Source organism: Neolamprologus multifasciatus, chromosome 7, assembly GCF_963576455.1.
Source record: "Neolamprologus multifasciatus chromosome 7, fNeoMul1.2, whole genome shotgun sequence".
NCBI lineage: Eukaryota > Metazoa > Chordata > Actinopteri > Cichliformes > Cichlidae > Neolamprologus > Neolamprologus multifasciatus.
In genome coordinates, this window is record NC_140445.1 from 21,487,041 (window position 1) to 21,508,322 (window position 21,282).

The window sequence follows — 21,282 nt, forward strand, 5'->3', positions numbered from 1 at the left end:
CAAACTAAGCAACAATGATTATGCATGGTTGTGCCAGACTGAATAAACACAAGAGAATACAGTGCATCTTCATTATTGGCCTCTGTTTTTTAATTTTTTTTAAATGTTTTATTGCCTCATACAGTTGTATTCACATGAAAGACCCCAGTGTGCACTAGCTTTTCAGATAGAGTTTCTATAAGTAATGTAGCTGCATTGTTAATGTTAATTGTTAATGTTAGTAGTGTAATATAAGGTATGTTGTTGAGAGCATTTTTTTCCTGGTGTTTTGCAGGGAATTTGCACGTTGGAAGGTGAGGAACACTGCAATTGAAAGGAGGGATCTTATTCGGAACCCTGTGCCACTCATGCCTGAGTTCCAGCGCAGTGTACGCCTGCTGGGACGCAGGCCCACTACTCAGCAGTTCATTGACACTATCATTAAGAAATATGGAACTCACATTCTCATCTCAGCCACCCTGGGAGGTAAGAGAGGTTCACATGTTTCATTTGCTCACTTCCATGCTTGATTAACAATATTACTTGTTTTTCCACACTGGCTGAAAAAGCTTATTACACATGGCTTGCTTAAATGGTTCATGTCAATGAAAGAATTTATATGTAAGGGAGGATTTCTTTCAAGAAAAGTCTTTCTGGTCTGTTAGGAGTCTGATGATATACAGTATAACAAAAAAAATCAAGTATTTGGTAAGTTTTATTCCTTTTTGTTAATATTACAATCAAATGCCCCTGCATGATTTCCACTGTGAAAATTCAACCTAATATTGTCCAGGATTATTTATTTACCAGCTTGCTAACAATGTCACATCAACTCAGTGAAGCAGCTTGAGGCCAACTCTTTCTTCGTGATTTTGAAAAACTCAGCCGCAGCTACATCACAAAAGAGCAGAAGAAAGCGGACGTGAAAATGTTCTCCAACCAAATCAAAAAAGCTGGGATTTTCAAGTGACTACTGACCATTTGATAGACTTATTCATAGACATGATGGGGGTGGGGGTGCTGAATTCATTCAAACAAACAAGAGCATACGTGTTTCCATTAAAGTGTAGCTGTTTCATTACAGAGAAAATATAACCTTTAACTCTTTCTCCCATGAACATGACATTTGACGACCTCCCCTGTGTCCTTTATGATGAAGAGTTTTGACACCTCCGAATGTGTCATTAAAGACGTGGTTTGATGAGCACTAGAGAAGGTTTTTCCAAGGGTAGCCCTAGTAAGCTGTATAGGCAGAAATCACTTTCACTAACTTGTGCACCCAGTCATTTTGTTCTGGAGGCAGGTCTGAAATATGACAGCAGCCGCTCAGTTCAGAAAACAGAAACAAGGGTTACTCTAGTAGGCATCCAGGGGGGAAAGAGTTAAGAATATATATAAACAGTATATGACTATATGAAAGACAAAACATTAAGAAGAAAATTACAGGAAATTGCCAGGTGTCTTGATTTGTCAGCTGTCCATGGTTAGTAACTTGTACAGAATTGCAGGCAATCAACCAAACGGAAATGGCATGCTGTCTGCTAGATTTTCCATCTGGAAACAATTTCAGAAACATGTATTAAGTAGAGAGACAAAGACACAAGAACTTCATAAAAATATTTAGATTCCTTACATGGGGCAAAATGTTGAAAACAAGCTCTACATACCCTATTTCTATTTTCAGTTCATGGTAATTGATCATTTCAGTGAACAATTTTCTCAGAAAACAGATTATCAGTCTGTATAAAAACCAATAAATGTGATTATGATGATGCTTTACATGGGCACTTGAAAGGTATTAGTAAAGGAATCCCGAAGAAGTTAAGTAGGGAAGGTAAGCTGCTGTTGCACCAAAAAATACATAAATAAACATAGCAAGAGCTGAGGTGTAAGGGGAGGTGTAGCTGAATCAGAAACCCTTGCAAAAAGTATAATTCAACTTACATATGATCTTCAAACTTACCTTTACTTTAAGGGACCCCATGTGCACTTCTGTGATTAATCTATAAGCATGACATCATCAAATAGAACTTTTCAATGTAGATTGCATATATTATAGAAGATTCATTCTATAGCTACTGTTAGTTACTATGAATTATATCAACACTGTTCTAAATTTCTAAAGAATTAATCAATTCAATTAATTTACAGTGAAAAAGAAAAGAAAAAAAGCATCAAAAGTATATTGAATGTACTTCACCCTAAAAAAAAAAAAAGGTAAGCACCTGTGCTCTCCTAGCCTAACAATAAATGCTTTCTTCTCGCTATCTCTTATCTTATCACAAGCTCGGAGGGATGGATGAAGGCAGCTAACTGTGATTATGTTCCCAACTGCATTTTAAAGATATAATTAGTAAGATAATCTGCTGTTATTCAAACCTTGAATTATATAATTGCATGCATGAAACATTGCCAAGTAGTCGCTTCACTTGTGTAGATTGCCATTTGTATTGTAGCTTTGTAATCTCATGATCGAATGCCTCTGAAAAATATTCTTTATACTTTTGTCATTATTATGATGCTGTTCAACAGGCTTGGGTCATGTTGCTCCAGACTTGCCAAAGCTTGGGAAATGTGCATTTATGTACCCCAGTATCAATTATTCAGAGAGTACTGGTGTCTTTTAATTTAATTTTTAATTATGTAACCTCAAACTATATTTGTATGTCAGAAGTGATATCTTCAAGTGGAACTGATGCTTAAGCATTAAGGGGAAAAAATTAATCTGGTAGCAGATTTCTTTACTTTCAAATATAAAGTCGGCTTTAATTATTTAGTTACACTGTGCAGATGAATATTAGATGTGAAGAGTTAGAACTGGGATATTGTATAACCCACCCTGTAAAGTGATTCATCCTGCAACACCTTTTTTTTTGGAAATTGGAAATACAATATTGAGCTGAAACATCATATGGGGGTGAAATAAAATTAGGAAGAATCCTAATACAGCAGGTACATCAGATGGCTAAAACAGTTGAAAATAACCACAGCATCATTTTCACCCACAGCATCCTCCTTAAGGTGATTGAATTGCATCACCATATGTGGTTCCTCTACATTTTTACAGATATCCTCGAGCTCATCTACTTTGCCCCTGAGTTATCATCATGTTTTCTTTAACCTTCAGGCCTTTGTTTCAAGTTATGGGTCCGCACACTCTTATGTCAATCTTGGAATTGCCCATTAAAGAACACAGTTATATGAACCAAGAAATGTGCATTCAATACTAGAGATGAAGTAAGAAGAGGAGGCTAATTCTCTCTTTAGCCACCTACACTTTGTGGTCTCATGAGTCATTATACACTTGAGAGGAAAGAAATGAATTCTCCTTCTCCCAGGCAACTTAAAGTTGAGTGTTCAAGTGTGAAGAGCGCCATTAGAGCCCCTCCGCCTCACCCGGAAACTGAAAGAAAATGTTGCAATGAATTACCATTGTTATGTCACCTAGCATGAGTCGTTACTTCTTTCTTTCTTTGTCTTTGAGCTCTAAAGAGCTAATAAAAAGGTGTATATAGTTACAGCCTCTTCTCAATATCTTTTGTTTTTACTTTTTTTAATTAAAGGCAAAATGAATTCAGTTGGGTAGTTTGTCATTTATATTTGTTGTTGTTAAAGAATTTCATGTAATAAAAGAGGTAGGATCAATGCTATGCTAATGAATGCTAATGAACTAGCTTTCTGTGTTACTAACTGCCTGCAAGTATGGTGCTGTGATAATGACAGGGTTAACTGTATTCTAAGAAGCAGATATTCTTATCTGAGCACTGACTGACAGCGTCAAGGGAAAACATTTGTTGTCTGAATATTTTGACTGTTTTAATTAGATCTCAGTTTGTGGCACATTTTTTACATTTTGTTCGTTTGTTTGACTTTTTTTTAATGAGTATCAAGTGATGTGTATTTTGAAGTGTAGCATATGATCTGAGTAGGGCTGCCACGATTAGTCGACTAGTCTCGACGACTGATTTAATAGTCGACACGTCGTTTGAAGCTTTGTAAGATCACAAAAGACGCAGGAATAAGTAGTAGGTAGTGATGTGCGGATCGATCCTGAAATATCGATTCCTCCGATACCAGTCATTTATGTTCTAGAATCGATTCTCACATTAAAATATTGATATTTAAGTAATTTAGGGTAAATTTGTAGTTTATCATTAACAGGAACACAGTGGAAAGAAACTATAACATTCGGGTTGTCTACATTCAAAGGAACTACTTCCTCTTCCGCCTTTCATAGTCATGTGCGAAATACAGCTGTATAAATGTCTCGCAGCCCCTTGGCGTGCGCACTCACAACAATGGCTGAGCGTAATTGTGCGGACGTATTTTACCTCCACAAACAGCTGAGACGTGGTTTGCGATACATGTGGCAAAAAAGTGAGGTGTTGTGGCCTTACTTTCCCAACATTGAGACCTCAGAATTAGGGAGACATTCAAAAGGGCTGTTGGGGGGGAGGTGATACATACATTTTACAGTGTTTATTTATCGGATAAAATACGTTAAATGTCACTGTTATTATTGGCCGGTCCGGAAACAGCGGGGGTGTCCAAATTCAGAGGCCGCTTCCATCTGAGGACCCGGCCTTCGTGGTCTAAAGAAAGCCGGGTAGTACGTCACAGGCTCCCTCGGTGGAGTGAAACTCTGCCGTCTGCTCCTTGCTATCTAAAATATAACCGGGCGCTGACGTAAACTCTTCTGTTTAATCATTTTCCGTTTGACGTTTATTTAGCTGTGTGAAAACCCCGGAGGAACCTCCCGAGGGATTAATAAAGTTAAATGTAATTTAATCTAATCTAATAACTTTAATCTCAGCCAAACCAATTTACTCACGAATAAATAAAACACTGAAAAAACCAAACAATAACATTTTTAAGTTATCAAAGTGACTTATATCTCATGTTTAACCCGAGTAGTGAAAGACCGCGGGGGTTTTAAGATGACGTGTCGGTCGGCTCAGATATTTGAAGTTTACACAGCTACATTCTCACCTGAAAATATGTTAAAAGTTTTTTTTTTTGCGACCCAGAAAGAGAAATAAGAGTAATATTAAAACTAAATAGCTGCCGCCATTGTTGGAAACTGGAATAGGCTGGGCCGCGCTATGAATTCTGCAATATGGTTTTTCAATTTTGTTGTCCAGGTGGAAATTCGGGAGAAATTCGGGAGAATGGTGGCTCCGGGATTCTCCCGGAAAAATCGGGAGGGTTGGCATGTATGGTTGTGGCAACATCACTAACCTTGTCAAACACCTTAGAGTAAATCATATCAAGGAAAATGACGAGCTTATGTTGAGACGAACTGAAGAGGATGAGAGGGACAGGTGCTGCTAGGGCGAGACAGACGTCTCTCACGGAGTCCTTTAGTGCAGCAGGCAGGCAAGGTGTTCAAATAGTCATAATCATTATGACGCTATAATTTGAGATACAATAAATAAAATAAGTTTTTGTATAAAGTATCGGTATCGGATCAGTATCGTTGCTACCACCCTGAATATTACTTGGTATTGGATCGGAAAGGAAATCAGTGGTATCGCACATCACTACTAGTAAGAGTGTAATAACGGAATGAAACAGAAGATGGCAGCACTGCATGTACAAGGATGCAAGCTGCCGTTAAACCCCAGAATTCATAGCGCAGCCAGTTTCCAACAATGGCGGCAGCTAGTTAGTTTTAATATTACTCTTATTATTCTTTCTGGGTCACAAAATAAACGTTTAACATATTTTCAGGCGAGAATGTAACTGTGTAAACCTCAAATATCTGCTCAGTTTATCAAGACACCACATATTTTAAAAGCGCTCCGACGTCTGTTACCCACTAGCTCGATAGCTCGCCAGGGGCAAGGCTCACTAGAGCCCGTGAGAACACCGGACTCCCGGCAAATCGTTTTCAAACCCACCGCCGTCTTCCGCTACTCAGGTTAAACATATATAAGTCACTTAGATAACTTAAAAATGACTGAATGTAGTGTAAAGCGCTTTGGGGTCCTTAGGGACTGAGTAAAGCGCTATACAAATGCAGGCCATTTAAAAATGTTATTGTTTGGCTTTTTTTTAGTATTTTATTTGTTCCTGAGTAAATCGGTTTGGCTGAGATTAAAGTTATAGTTTTTACACAGCTGAATAAACGTCAAGCAGACAACTGATTATCAGAAGTGTGAGATGCTCGAGAATATACTCTGTTATATTTTAGATAGCACAAATTTGAAAGCCAGGTCAGAGCTGTTGTAAGATCTAGCTTTTTTCATTTGAGAGAATTAGCCAAAATAAAGCCTATCTTATCGAAACAGCATTTTGAGACAGTAATCCATGCCTTTGTTACTTCTAGGCTGGATTATTGTAACGCACTTTATTTTGGGGTTAGTGATGCGTCCATTAGGCGCCTGCAGGTTGTGCAAAATGCTGCAGCACGTCTTTTAACTGGAACAAAAAAGTCTGAGCACATTACCCCAATTTTAATTTCACTCCACTGGCTACCTGTACATTTTAGGATTGTTTTTAAAATTCTCTTATTTGCTTTTAAGTCTCTTAATGGCCTGGCCCCCCCCTACCTCTCGGAGCTACTACAACCATATACACCTGCCCGTTGCCTTAGGTCCGCCAATCAGCAGCTCCTTAAGGTACCGAAAACCAAGTTTAAATTTAAAGGTGATCGTGCTTTTGCTGTAGTTGCTCCAAAGTTGTGGAATGATCTACCTTTGCATGTTAGGCAGGCTTCTTCTTTTTCTGAATTTAAAAGTTTTCTTAAAACATATTTATTTGCTGAAGCCTTTGGCATTGATTAGAGGGGTTGACTCTATTTGTTTTAACATGTTTCAATTTATTTTAGTTTTTTATTTTATCTTATCTTATCTCATTTTAATTTTTATTTACTTATGCTATTAGCATGTACAGCACTTTGTGAACTCTGGTTTTATGTTAAAGTGCTTTATAAATAAAGGTGGTATGGTATGGTATGGTATGGTATAGCAAGGAGTTTATTAAACTTCACCGAAACAATCTGCAAATTTCATTAAAATTTAATAAACTATCTTCTTGTCTTTGTTTTTAGTTAGCACATACCTTAAACACTTCAAGCTGTAAGCTAATGATAGTTATATAAGATCAGATGCATGCTGGTGCAATAAGCTGTACGTTTTACATCCAATGGACGCATGATCGGATTAGTCGACTAATTGCAAAAATAATCGGTGACTAGTCGACTATCAAAATAATCGTTTGTGGCAGCCCTAGATCTGAGTTTAGCCTACTCACTGCGGTTAAAAGACTTGAAGCAGTTAAAGTGAAAATATACCTCAGTTTATGTTTTAACTGAATTTGAAGATGAAATAAATAAATTAATAATTAAGTAAATAATATGTACATAAAACAGTTGGCACAAATATTTAACACCTCAGGCTTTTTGCCTGAGAACAATAGTGTAAGTGAAGCACATTTGCTGACAGGAAAAGTCAACCTTTCCGTGTGTCAGTAGTGAAGACGTCTGCAAAAGTAAGGCTGTATATAAATGCTAGAGGAGGTATTGCTTTTAGGGAATGTGAAGGACAGATTTGCATTTTGCTAAAGCTGTAAGGAATATATTTTAGCACATCTGTCATTTTCTATCCTTCACATGCTTGAAATCACTTTTCCACTTTAAGTGAGAGAACTGCTGTTTCACTGTGACTTCCATGGGTGTGTGTACAGCCAACTATAGAGCATCTGAGTTGAGTCAGGGAATAGAGAAAAAAAGCTTAAAAGGAGACACATCCAATTAAATTCAGCAGACAACTATAGCTACTTTGGAGAGTTCATTGTCCTACATACATCTGTGTGGAGGGATTAAAAAAAATACACGTTCTGCTCAAACATTTTGCAAAACAGCAAACACTGTCGCTTTAATTGACAACATTCATTTCTGCCTAGCTTTTGCCACTAAGAACTAATCTACATTAACAACAACCACAGTGCATTTAAAAAAAATGTATTTGTAGTTAACTGAGAAAGTGCATTTACTTTACGCTCTGTTAGAGCTGTTGCACTAATAACTGCATGTTAGCTGAGGAGACTCCTTTGCCCACCAACACTCTGTTGTGAATACACAGACTGACTGAATGAGACTTATTCAGTGTCTCATATCTTCTGCCATGAAAAAGAAGAAATAGTTTATTGAAATGACTTGTGGTTGCCCAAGGCTAAAGTTCATATGCAGAACTATGGCTGTGCCTCTGGTTGTAGAGTAAAACTGCCCAGTGAAACTTGCCAACGCTTCTGTCAACAACAATATATTTTACTCCATTATACCAGAATATATCTTGCATAAACCCGAAGCAAATGTGTAACTGGCAATAGCGTTATGCCGCTGAAGAGAAGGGTAGAAAATTGGTTGTGAGTGTTACATGCACATTTTATTATAAGCGTTAACCTATTTTAATGACGAGATTATTCATAAGATAAGTAAGATGTTTACAATAGAGCTGAGTAGTTGTTGGGTTGTGAAATAGAATTCATCCTATATTGGTTTATTATTGACACAATTTTTGTCATCAAACATATGTATATATAGTTAAGTACAAAAAAATAGATGTAATTTTTCTGTAACTGAAGAAGATTAAGGAAGTAACTAAAATAACTGAAGATAGCAGCACCAAACAGCAAATGCAGGGTATGTTTGCGTGTATGTGTGTGTGTCCTGTGAATCTGTGACTAGGTTATGAAGTCATTTGAAAGCACTCACTTAGGTCCTTTGAAAAGGTTTCCCACACATGTACCACTGGCATAAAACGGGGCTCTCCCTACCATTCCATTACACTAGGCAGTCACATATCCTCCATGACCTCTACATTCATGCAAACACAAGGAAAGTGAAAAAAAAAAGATATTCAGAAAACATGCTTGTACACATGTACGGAAACACTGATTTGAGATGAAACAATTTAAAATACCTCTCAGCTGTAAACACATACACCCTACACGAGCTGATTATTTCTGGCAATGTGCCAGCGAGATGCCCCGCAATAATGTAGCACAATGTATTACTTATAGAAAGGTGCACACAAATGACTTTTTTAAAGCCAGAGAGGTAATGATTTTTCCTGGCCAGCTAGCAATAACCACAAAATATTTATGTATAGAAGACCTTTATGCCACACTAAGTTGAAATAGTGATAAAAAATGGCAGATCAAGGGCTTAATGTGGGACTATTATTCTTGTGCAGTGGTGTAAGTCGAGTGTATGTAAGTAACTTTGCTAACCCCTGAGGGAGAGAGAGCATTGCAGCATCGGAGAATCGGCCCTCGTCCCCTCAGTGTTTGTACTCTAACCAGGCATGAGACATTGGCCCTGACTGCTACCCACCCCTAGTCACGGTCACCACAAGTTAAATGACCAATTCCAATGCATTGCTTGGGGCCAAATAACTATTCACAGCACTGTAAACCTGAACATATGTGACACGCTCTTGAAATAGTTCCAAGCATATGGTTTGCCATTTGAACAGTAATCTTTGCAGGATAGATTGTGTGAGCTTGCAGAAGTGAACTGATATTTGCTTGTTTGCTTTTTATGAATCTGTTTCTCCTTGTGGGAATGAAAGACTGAGAAATATGATGTGTACTGATTGAGCAGCTCAGCTCTTTTTAGTGAGTCAACAAACGAGCACAAGACATGCAAACTGAAATGGTTGTCTGGTGCTCTGTAAATATTTAGGCCCTTTGCTGATCCAGACTTTCATATTCTTGACCTTACAGACACTTTCTGCAAGATCAGGTTGAATTCAGTGAGTTGACAGACCTACTTCTCTTTTTCAAGTGTTTTCTGAAGTGTAAAGACGGACTTACTTTGCCATCTTTGATAATAATAGCATTTAAATTATGAAGTATGTAATCAGTATAGTATCAGTAATGTGATTGAACTGAATACAGTATTTTTGTAAAAATATATAACTGGGGGAGGATCTGGGATTTGTGCAGTCTTCTTGAGGTAGCTAAACTGGTTCCACTACTTACTTACCCTTTTCGTATTTTTCTTTTAAAATATTTGCATTCTTAAATGCTGATCATCAATTATTTGTGTGTGTATCATGCCTATCCTTTTCCCTTTTGGGTTCTTTTCCAAGAAAAATTCGGATGTGATATATTTACCACAACACCACAGGATGAAATTCCTGTTGTATTGTGGTAAAAATTCTATATCACTACACCTCTTGTGGAAATAATGCAATCCCAATAGGGGTAAATCTAAGGCCATTTTCCGGGGATGGTGCCAGCTGGGGATGAAGCAGCAAATATGTGACTGTTCTGGGAAACCTAAGGCATCTGGTTTCTCAAGCTAAAGCTCCTAGCATTGGTATTCATCTCTGACTTCTCTGTTATATTGAGAGTTCCACCGGCAGCCAAGATAAGACTGAATATGACAACTTTCACATTCAATATATGTACAGCTCTTGCTTCACTTTTGTAGTACACTGAATAAAAAAATAATGTCTTCATTGCCTTAAAAAGTTCTTAAAAAGCATGCTTATATAATTCCATTTCTTTTTGCCACTTGCAGGGGAGGAGGCACTGACAATGTACCTGGCCAAAAACAAGCTGGACAGAAAGCTTGCCAACGCTACTCAGAATGTGGAAGCCCTTCATCAGTTGGCTTCGTCTTACTTCATTGACCGTGACGGTACAATGAGGAAGCTGCATGAGATCCAGATTTCCACCAATGCCATCAAGGTTAGCAGATTTTAAACATGCACATTCACATGCAAATATGTTTGGTTCCTGATTTGTTGTGCATGAATTTATGCTTTTTCATAATACATGCATAGATGTATTGTGATATTCAGTGCAAAGGCAGTGCGTGAAATTGACAAGTGAATTTCATAGGGAATAAATAACCCGTGTGCTCACTTAGACAGTCAGAGAAACACTTACTTTCTCTTCCTCTAGAGAGACATATGTTGCATAATACAAATAAATTAAAGTGAAAAGACAAAAACACAAACAGTGCATTTCATGAATATACATTAGCCATTGTAAGGATGGTGGAAATAATCTGAATGTAATACTGGGTGTCTTAATTAGCATATTTTGCCAAAGTATAGAGGAGCAAGCACGACGATAGATAACCGGTGTTAATGATGGCACCACAGGCTGAAGACTGAAAGTAGATATACTATACACATACAGTAGTAAACCCTTTGATTGGACAGACAAGTTTCCTATATGGATGCTTATGAGAAGTCAGGGTCAGATGATAATCTGCAACACATACACACATGATAATGTGCATTAGTGCACAGGAATGATTTTACTGCTAAAGACAATATATTTGTTTTCATCAGTGTTCACTGAATAACTGAAACAACAGCAACAAAGGAAAAACAAACACACAACTGTATTTGTAGTGTGAGCCTGCTGCATGGAACTGCTTGCTCACTGTTTATTCAGACTGATTCACCCTTTCAGTGAGGAGAGGGGGCTAGGAGCAGCAGTTGTAAAAACATGTAGATGTGCCCTGAAATGACAGCTGTACAAATATGTATGTTTATTTAACAGAAATTGTAGATTGGGAAGGACCATATAAAATCATACCAATCTGAGAAAGAACTGAGAAAAGTTGTGTTTGTTTGGAAATAGAGCAGGAAGCTAACAAGCCCTGAGGTAAAACTGTGTCTGCTGCAGTCAAATATTAACTACTCTGAGTGAGTTAGCTGGTGTTAATTTCAAGCCCAGCTGATCATACTTATTTAGACTTCTCTAGTTTTCCAGGCATTTGCAATCACACAATTCTTAGTGAAAAAAAAGCTTGATGAAAAGATGAGAAATTAGGCAGCGAATGCTACCTAATATATAAATAGGATGTTGTCTTGTAAATGTCATCGAAGATATAACTATACAAGGTCAGCTGGACAAATTTTGCATTTTCATTTGTGAAGGCCTGTTTCAAAATGTGTGCCCGAATCTATCTATCTATCTATCTATCTATCTATCTATCTATCTATCTATCTATCTATCTATCTATCTATCTATCTATCTATATATATATATATATATAGATATATAGATATATATATATATATATTGACAAATTCTTTGACAGATTCTTTGCCTTATTCTGGGTAATGGCTAGAAATAGTGTTGAAATCCCCATAACTCTAAAATTCCCACAGCAGTTGCAATGCACCTGTGCTTGCACACCTGCACTAAAATCTGCAGGATAACTCTCTTATACACCCACCAATGCTCCACCTCCCTATCTTCATTCAAGGAGCAGATCCTGAGCTTTTTGTTGTTGTGAGTGACAAGTGGATTAAGGGGGTTTGGCAGATGAGAGTCCAGGTAGCAGGAAGTCAAGCATGACAAAATTAAGCAGACCTGACAGTGGCTGCTGAGTCAGTTTCTCAGGAAAGGAAGGCAGGGCGTGTGGAGAAGAGAGACCATCCATATAGCACACATACACAAAGGCACACACACACACACACACACACACACTCACAAACACACACGCGCACGCACAAACACACACATCAAAAGCTGAGAGGGTTACATGTCTTCTGATCCAAACCGATGGACCAATAGCGTATTTCAAGAGGAGAGGGGGTTTTTTTTAACTTAAGAAAGGGGTGGGAATGGATTGATTGATTGAATGGAAGTTAAGGAGCTAATGTCATGCAAGAAGGGTTTCTTGTGCTTATCACGTACTGCATGAGGGTTAGTAATGAGTTGTCTTAGACACAAAATTGATGTCTTTTGCTTTTTAACAGGATAAAATAGCCACCTAATAGGTCTGTTCTATCAAGTGAAACAAACATGGCTGTGCACAGTCAGAATGGCAGTGAACTTGTAGCGTGGGTGGTGCAATCCAGCAGTTACATAAAAGAATGGAACACAAATCCATGCTTTTATTGGTTAAAACAGTGGTTCCCAAGCTCTTTTTGCTAGGCCCCCCTTTGTTTTACAAGAAAAATGTTCACCCCCCGAAATGCAGCTGTTTCGTCCACACGTAAACGGCGTTTGGAATCACCGAAACTGAGATTTTTTAAAACTCCTTTTTTGCGTTTACGTGTGGACGAGGAATACAGAGTTCGTCACGCAACGTCAAAGGTATGTGCTTTTTTTTACGTCACGCTGTGTGCCACATTATTGTTTACATGAGATGAATTGCAGAATGGCAGATAGAGACAAAATACTTCTAATCTGACTATCTTCAGTTTTTAAACGCTTACATATACACACAGTTACTGTCCCTCCATTTACAAAGGCAGAGGCGTCACAATGTAATTATTTTATGTGTTTTTTTCCTGTGTAATAATATTCAACATTGCTATCAATACATTTTTCAAAAAATGCTTCTCAGTGCAAAATGGGTTCAAAGACATAAACAGCTGTGGGATACTGTTTGTCCGTGATTTGAACAGCCCAGCGCGTGCTCCCGACAAAGGGAAAACCAATTCTGCAGGGGAGACCTACCTTGGCACTTGTGCAGGTGAAACCAAAGGGCAGATATGCTTCACCATATTTTCTAGTCTTTGGCTTAGAATGAAGTTGGTTTGGAAACATATTCAGCTATGCTTCATCTCCTGCTTTGCATTTGTGTGGGCGCCTGTGCTAGCAGTGTCCAAGCATTTTTTTTCCCCTTTTCATACCGCGCCCCCTCTGCAATGGCTCTGCCCCCCCCCCCCCTCCCCAGGGGGCAGGCCCCACACTTTGGGAAGGTCTGGGTTAAAACATTCATACCTATTAGTATTTTTGAACATACAATGCTTTCATTGTACTGTTAAATATCTTCAACCTTTATCATCAAGTAGAACAACAGCTCAACTCAGATGTTCTTAAGTTTTGTCAATATGTATATATATATATATATATATCGTAAAAAGAACAAAACAAATGCATAGATTCAATGTAGTCATTCTCAACTATCACTTATAACCCAATAGAAATATGTGGTGACTAGATTAGAGTCCTTGTCATTTGCATGTAGTTTCCTATTTTATTATTATATTGATTTACTGGAACTATTTGGGCATCAACCTTTCTGCAGTGGGTGTGTTACACCCAGCAAGTAAGAGTGCTTGGGGTGTGAGGGGGAGACTTTTTAAGAATATCAACTTCTTTCTTTTTTACTCCACAGAGTAGGAATCGGGTATAATCTGTACTTTTGTTTAGGAATATTATAACTGGAGATTGTCCGGATAGCTTGTCTTAATGGCTAGGGCTGCCACGATTAGTCGACTAGTTACGATTACGTCGACTATTAAAATCGTCGACGACAAATTTAATAGTGGACGTGTTGTTTGAAGCTTTGTAAGATCCCGAAAGACGCAGGAATAAGAACTAGGATTTAAGAGTGTAATTTGAACAAAAACATTTGACAGTAACACTTTCCCTTATTCACAGGTTTTTGTTTAGGAACAACAGCATATTTACAGTTTTCCCTTTAAGTCTGCTCCGTTTTTTGCTCACAACCTCTCCTGCTTTTGAAAAGATTCTCTCTGCAGGTACAGAAGAAGCAACAATTCCTAGGTATCTCACTGCAAGTCTGCTTAGGGATGGGAAGGTTTGTTCATGCTCTTGCCACCAAACCAATGGATCCTTATCTCGGGGAATCAGTTTTTCCTCTGAGTACCGGCGTATTTCAATGAGTACATCACTGGAAGCTGACCGGTGATGTTGGCTTGACACAACCTGCATGTCAAAATCTGTCCATATCCCTCCTTTTGTTGCAGCTGGACCTGCGGGTGGAGGACTCGGCATAGACCCTGAAGTAGAAGGCCCTGAGGCAGAGCTAACAGTAGGCGTTGAGCTTACAGTTAGAGTAGGAGCAGACTGTCCTGTCTGATAGACTTCTTGCATTTCAGTGTGGAGACGTTTCTTTAATACTTCAACATTGTCTTTGTCACGAAAACCAAGGTGTTTAAACCTAACATCCAGAAATGTACTTGCAGCTAGACAGTGAATGCTCTCAATACCCCTGAATCTGCGCTGGCATTGCTGTGCCAGCTGTGTGGCAAGGGAGCTGCCCTGATGTTCACAGGCTGCTACAGCCCTGTGAATGAGTGACACAAGTGGAATAACTTTGGAGACTGAAACATGTTTTTCAGATGAAACTTCCTGTGTTACTTCTTCAAACGGCCGTAGTGCAACAACTGTTTCCTTGATCAGGGATAATTCTCCCGCATTTAAGCATAATTGATTCTTCCCTAAAAGGCAGAGGGATGTGGTCACGGCTTCAGCGTTCCAGCGGGTATCTACTGACTGAATTAGCTTGTGCTCTGCCACTTTCAACTGTTGCTGAATATCCTTAAGCTTCTCAGTAGCCTTTGTGCTGTGGTGAAAAAAGGACACGATCGCACGGCATTTTTCCAGCACCTGCACCACTTCTGGGACAGCTTTTACACTGTCCTTTACAACTAAATTCAGTGTGTGTGCAAAACATGGAAAATGCCTCCATCCAGCTTTGTGCACTGCAGCAACCATATTTGCACCATTGTCTGTGACAACTGCAACCACCTTCTCAGTTATGTCCCATTCTTCTGTGATTTGCTTAAGTGCTGAGCTGATATTATCTGCTGTATGTTGCCCATGGAAAGAGTGGGTTTCCAGGACTAATTCTCTCATTTGCCAGTTTTCAATGAGATGGCATGTTACCATCAAATATGCCTCTGTGGACACTGAGGTCCACATATCAGTGGTGAGAACAACACTGGAAGCATTTTGCAAAGATGCTCTTACTTTGCCTTTACATTCATCAAACAAATTTACAAGATGAGTCTCAGTCAGTGATTTTCTTCCTGGGAGTTTATATTTTGAGTCAAGAGCTCTCACAAATCCCTGGAAACCCTGGTCCTCCACTATGGACAGAGGCTGGAGGTCCTTCACAATCATCTCTACAAGGCATCTTGTGAGTGTTGCTGCTCTTGGGGAATCATCTACAAAGAAAATAAAATACAAAGGGCAAAACAAAAGTTGGGGTATACTGCACTGAATGTTTAATCTTTTTAGAGTCATGTATGCAGTCTGTTAAAATAGCCTAAGGGGAAAGGAATTGATAGTTTACATATACTTACTGTTTTACACAGAATGCTGTGTGAATGAAATTGTCAGTATAATACATAATTAAAGGAATAAATAAGTTTGTCAATACCTGCATTTTAAAATATTCAAATAACTCAGTCAAAAAAATTAAACTGGGTGAAAATAATAATAAAGCTAATAGATAATAATAGTATCTATAAAACGTTTCTCTTATCTATGAAATAATCTTCAACTGAATTTTTATGTTTTAAAGACTACAATGCCTGTTTTACTGCAAGTACTCTGTATATTTTAATGCGACCTAGCCTATGTACCCGGCATTTTCCTCCTCTGTACCTGGATAGTGCCTGCCTGCAGCACTAAATGACTCCGCGAGAGACGTCTGTCTCGCCCTAGCAGCACCTGTCCCTCTCCTCTCCTCCTCTTCGGTTCGCCTCGACATGACCTCATCACATTCTGTGTTATGATTAATTCTGAGGTGTTTTACGAGGTTAGTGGTGTTGCCACAACACCTCACTGTCTTGCCACATACATCACAAACCGCGTCTTGGCTGTTTGTGGAGGTAAAATATGTCCACACATGACTTCGCTTGCGTTCGGCCATTGTTTTGAGTGCGCAAGTGCGCACGCCAAGGGGCTGCGAGACATTTATACAGCCGTATTTCGCACATGACTATGAAAGGCGGAAGAGGAAGTAGTTCCTTCAAATGTAGACAATCCGAATGTTATAGTTTCTTTCCACTGTGTTCCTGTTAATGATAAACTAGAAATTTACCCCAAATTACTAAAATATCGATATTTTAATGTGAGAATCGACTCTAGAACATAAATGACTGGTATCGGAGGAATCGATATTTCAGGATCAATCCGCACATCACTACCGCTTTCATAGCTGTGTCCAAATTTCCTTCGGAGGCCACATTTGTAGGCCAGCTACTTAGTTTTAATATTACTCTTATTACTCTTTCTGGGTCACAAAATAAACTTTTAACACATTTTCAGGCGAGAATGTAGCTGTGTAACCTTCAAATATCTGCTCGGTTTATCAAGACATCACATATTTACAAAAGTGCTCTGACGTTTTCGGAGACGTCTGTTACCCACCAGCTCGATAGCTAGAGGGTTCGAGACACACTAGAGCCGGCGAGAACAGCGTACTCCTGGCACATCATTTTCAAACCCCACCGCCGTCTTTCGCTACTCAGGGTAAACATGATATATAAGGCACTTAGATTACTTAAAAATTTTATTGTTTGGCTTTTTTCAGTGTTTTATTTGTTCCTCAGTAACTCAGTTTGGCTGAGATTAAAGTTATAGTTTTTACACAGCTGAATAAACGCCAGACAGAGAACTGATTAAACAAAAGTGTGAAATGGTAGAGAATTTACTCCAGTGTCCTGTTATGTTTTACATAGAAAGAACAGACGGCCGCGTTTATTAAACTCCACCAAGACAATCTGCAAATTTCATTAAAAGTTTAAAAAACTATCTTCTTGTCTTTATTTTTAGTTAGCACATACCTTAAACACTTAAAGCTGTAAGCTAATGATAGTTATATAAGAGCAGATGCATGCTGGTGCAATAAGCTGTACGTTTTACGTCCAATGGATGCATGATCTGATTAGTCGACTAATCGCAAAAATAATCGGTGACTAGTCGACTATCAAAATAATCGTTTGTGGCAGCCCTATTAATGGCCCATGATACTAGCATCATGTTTGAGAAGTAGCAGACTGTTTTCTGATGGACCCATGTAGAATCAAGAGCACTTTCTCTCACATGAAAGCTGTTTACTATATTCTATTGTATGCTATTATTTGCTTTTTAATGCACACACATTTGCACATCTTTTAAGAGTAAAGAGGTGCATACTTAATTGTATTATTTTTAGGGAAATCTGTGTTAAAAGCACCTAAAACAGTGGCTGAGCATGTGCTAAAAAATGTAAAAATACATTCAGCATTATATATATTTTTAGTAATACTAATAACATTGGTAATATATGTTAACCTTGTCTGATATTCAAAATGCAAAACATATTCAAAACAAAATGCATTTAGGATGAATCTGTATTTTCCTTTTACTTGACTATAAATAAAGGCAGCCTAAATTGCAGTTCTCCAGTCACGTCGGCTGCAGACAGACAGTGATCAAAATGTGCAGTGGAAGCAAAGTCCATCAGAAGGCACGGATCTATAAACACAGAGAACAAGGGCTTTGCTCCTCCAATATTGATTTAGTATGGCTGTAAGTCCTGCTTTGGAGTGCAAACTTACAATCAGGATAAAAAAAACATGCATCAATACAGCAGAAATGTTTTCCACATTTCCCATCTGCAAGTAAGCAGGTTGAAAGTCAGTTCCGTTGAAATAGTTTGTAAAATGTTCAAAATTTGACCTCTGTGGGATTCAATATTTAATACATTTATTCACTATTAGTTCATTCAGCATCTGTCTAACACTTTTATTACCCAGAGTATTTATAGTAGCTTGAATACACACAGTCTCATGAAAACGTATTTTTTATTCTTACCTGGGTTATCTTTTTGTACTAGTAGAATTTGTTTGATCGCGCAAATTCAAACAAATATTAGAATTTGTTTAATGAATATGAAAAATATCTAATCTTAGGACACAAATATGTTTTCAAAGCACTGTATATATTAAAAACATGTTTAAATGTATCAATTATTTTGAACTATGAATTCATGGATTTAATATTATACTTAAATTTCTAATGTGAAGGGCAAAATAAATAAGTAGCTTTGTATTGTATTTGTATTATGTGACATATTTCCACAGTGTATAAGTCTGGAACGATAGATGGCAAAACAACTGTATCCTTAAGACACAATTGAAATGATTATGAAAGCTACAGACAACTAATGTGTCTCTACTGAAAGAACTGTCCTTTCTTAAAATGAAAACCATGTTTCTGTCAATTGTCTGCCTAATCGAATAGCCAATTTAACAAAGAGGATGAGACAGACCCTCAGCCAGAAGTAGAACAGCTCCATCAACAGTGTTTATATGGATATTCGTTGTGACGGGCATTCATGAGAAAGATGCTGGTGCCCTGACTGCCCTGCTCAGAGAATCACCAGAGAAGTGCGGCAGCTTCTAAAGTCTTGTATGTGTTTCTTACCATGATATATTATTATATGAGTCAAATACAAATTTCCCTATGAAGACAGCAAATGACCTTGAACATGTGTCTATTTTGTATATTTTCATTTAGTTTGATCAAGACGATAAAAAGTTGTTTTTTTTCTTCCCTACTTTTTCATTGCTGTTGTTTCTTTGTTTTTGTTTCACTCTCACTCACATTGTCTTTGATAGGATTCATATCAACAGGAAAGGTAACAAAAGTATTCTAGAAAATGTAATCACTTGCAAACATCAGAATTACTACGAGAAATAAGACGCAAACATTTTTAAAACACCGTACTCTTATACACTCTGAATACACTCTCTATTAAGTTATACAGGTATACACATTATACAGATATAGAATGCTACCAGATACACTGATTCCATACCTAAATCCTCATAGGATTTTAAGTAAGAAAGAAAAAAAAAATCAATGATCTGCAGCACACCAAATCAGAATTTATGCTGTGTATGACTTTGGCAAGCAATACTTGATTAACTGTGTCATTATCAGACTACTAATGAGGCGGCAGAACAGCACGTGAACATCAGGACAGCCAGCAGGGTATATCACAATCAATCTTTGATGACATCAGACATCTGTGCAGGCACTAATGCAAAGCTTCCTCATTATAAACGTAGTTTTTTTTTATCAATGAGAAATACAAACAGTTGTTTGATTGTTATTGGACTCCTACAGGTTGCACATGCTGTGCAAGTTACAATGGTTGGAATACTAAAACACATAGAACACTATTAATCCTTAATAATAAATTTTCCCTAGGACCACTGATTGTATTGCTAAATAAAATTTGGTAATCAAAATCACTGATGGAAAAATGGTTACATTTGGCTAAAGTAGACATGGTCTAATGGTGAAATTTATCATAGGAAAAAAAAAAGCCCAACAGCATGGCACTGATTCTATATGTCTCTAAAACTCTACCGAATGGACTGAGCATGTTTCCATGAAGTTTTTACTCATTTGGCTGGGTTTGGCTGAGGTTACCGCTGTTACATACATGTCAGCTCAAAATGTTCAATTAATTTGAGATCTAGTAACTGCAAATGTTTAGAAGATAGAGTAGGACAACTTGTTTGCCAGCCTAGCTGTAAAGCGGCATGGTTGGCGGCTTAGCTAAGTGCTGTCTTGCCAATTTATTTTAGCAGTTAGCCTGTTACTTGTGTCAGTTGTGTCAGAGGTTTTTGTATACATCCAGTCTTAGAGGAACATAGGCACTGAATTCTTACAGATGCCCACTCCACAACTGTGACATAGTGCCGTGAGTATGACATTTTAGCGCCTCTGCCACAAACCGGTCCTTTGAGTCCAATGCAGCTATTATGAGTTGGAGATGGATTATACTCCCTGAAGTGAAGATGTAGAAAAATATGTTGACTTGGATAGATGATTAAAGGGGACAAACCTACCACAGACTACAAGCTATAACATAGATAGCAAAGTGGCAACGGAACTCGTGAATGAAATGGTTATCAAGAGGTTGGGGAAATGCTCAACAAGATCGATTATTTTGTGCAAATAAAGAGAAACACACTCAAGAAGCAATGGAAACGGTATAAGATTGCTACTAAAAAGACCGCAGGGTGGAAGACATGATAGACCCCCCCACTCCTACAGTGTGTACCCTAATGATTCTTCAAATCCCCCCCAAATTCTCAACAAGCTGAAAACTAATTATCATTACAATACACAGCACTTTCTGGATCATTGCACGAACTTAAGGCACCTGGCAAGACAGCAGAAGACTACACAGGTAAAGACGAACAACTGCTCCTGGCACTGTGGTTAGCACCACCACACATTACTGGTTGAGTATTCACTGTAGTACATGCATGGGAAACCCTTTTGACGTGCTCCACAATGTAAATCTCTTTACTGCCAAGACACTGAAAGAACTGCAAGGCACATGCAAAAACTGAGTTGTGTTTTAGTGTTCCTTCACCTATAACCACCAAATCCCAAATGAGCGGCTATTGCCAGGCCCATCCCTCTCCTGGGGATGTATCAAAGAAGTATTTCATCAGGTGAGATTGCTGCCTGAAGATCGGCCTATATAGTGATTTCTTGGGTGTGAGAGACTCTCCTACCTAGAGTGTATGAGTTGATCCTCCTGTTTGGGAATAT

General features: G+C 38.2%; 1 protein-coding gene across 1 annotated transcript in view; it reads left to right on the forward strand.

Moving 5' to 3' along the window:
• Positions 1 to 21,282, forward strand: part of brinp1 (bone morphogenetic protein/retinoic acid inducible neural-specific 1) — a 112,672-nt gene that overhangs the window by 55,253 nt on the left and 36,137 nt on the right. The window contains exons 3-4 of the mRNA XM_085165276.1: positions 275 to 465; positions 10,511 to 10,680. Coding sequence (XP_085021402.1) covers positions 275 to 465; positions 10,511 to 10,680 — 361 coding nt within the window. The remainder of the gene's footprint in view (positions 1 to 274; positions 466 to 10,510; positions 10,681 to 21,282) is intronic.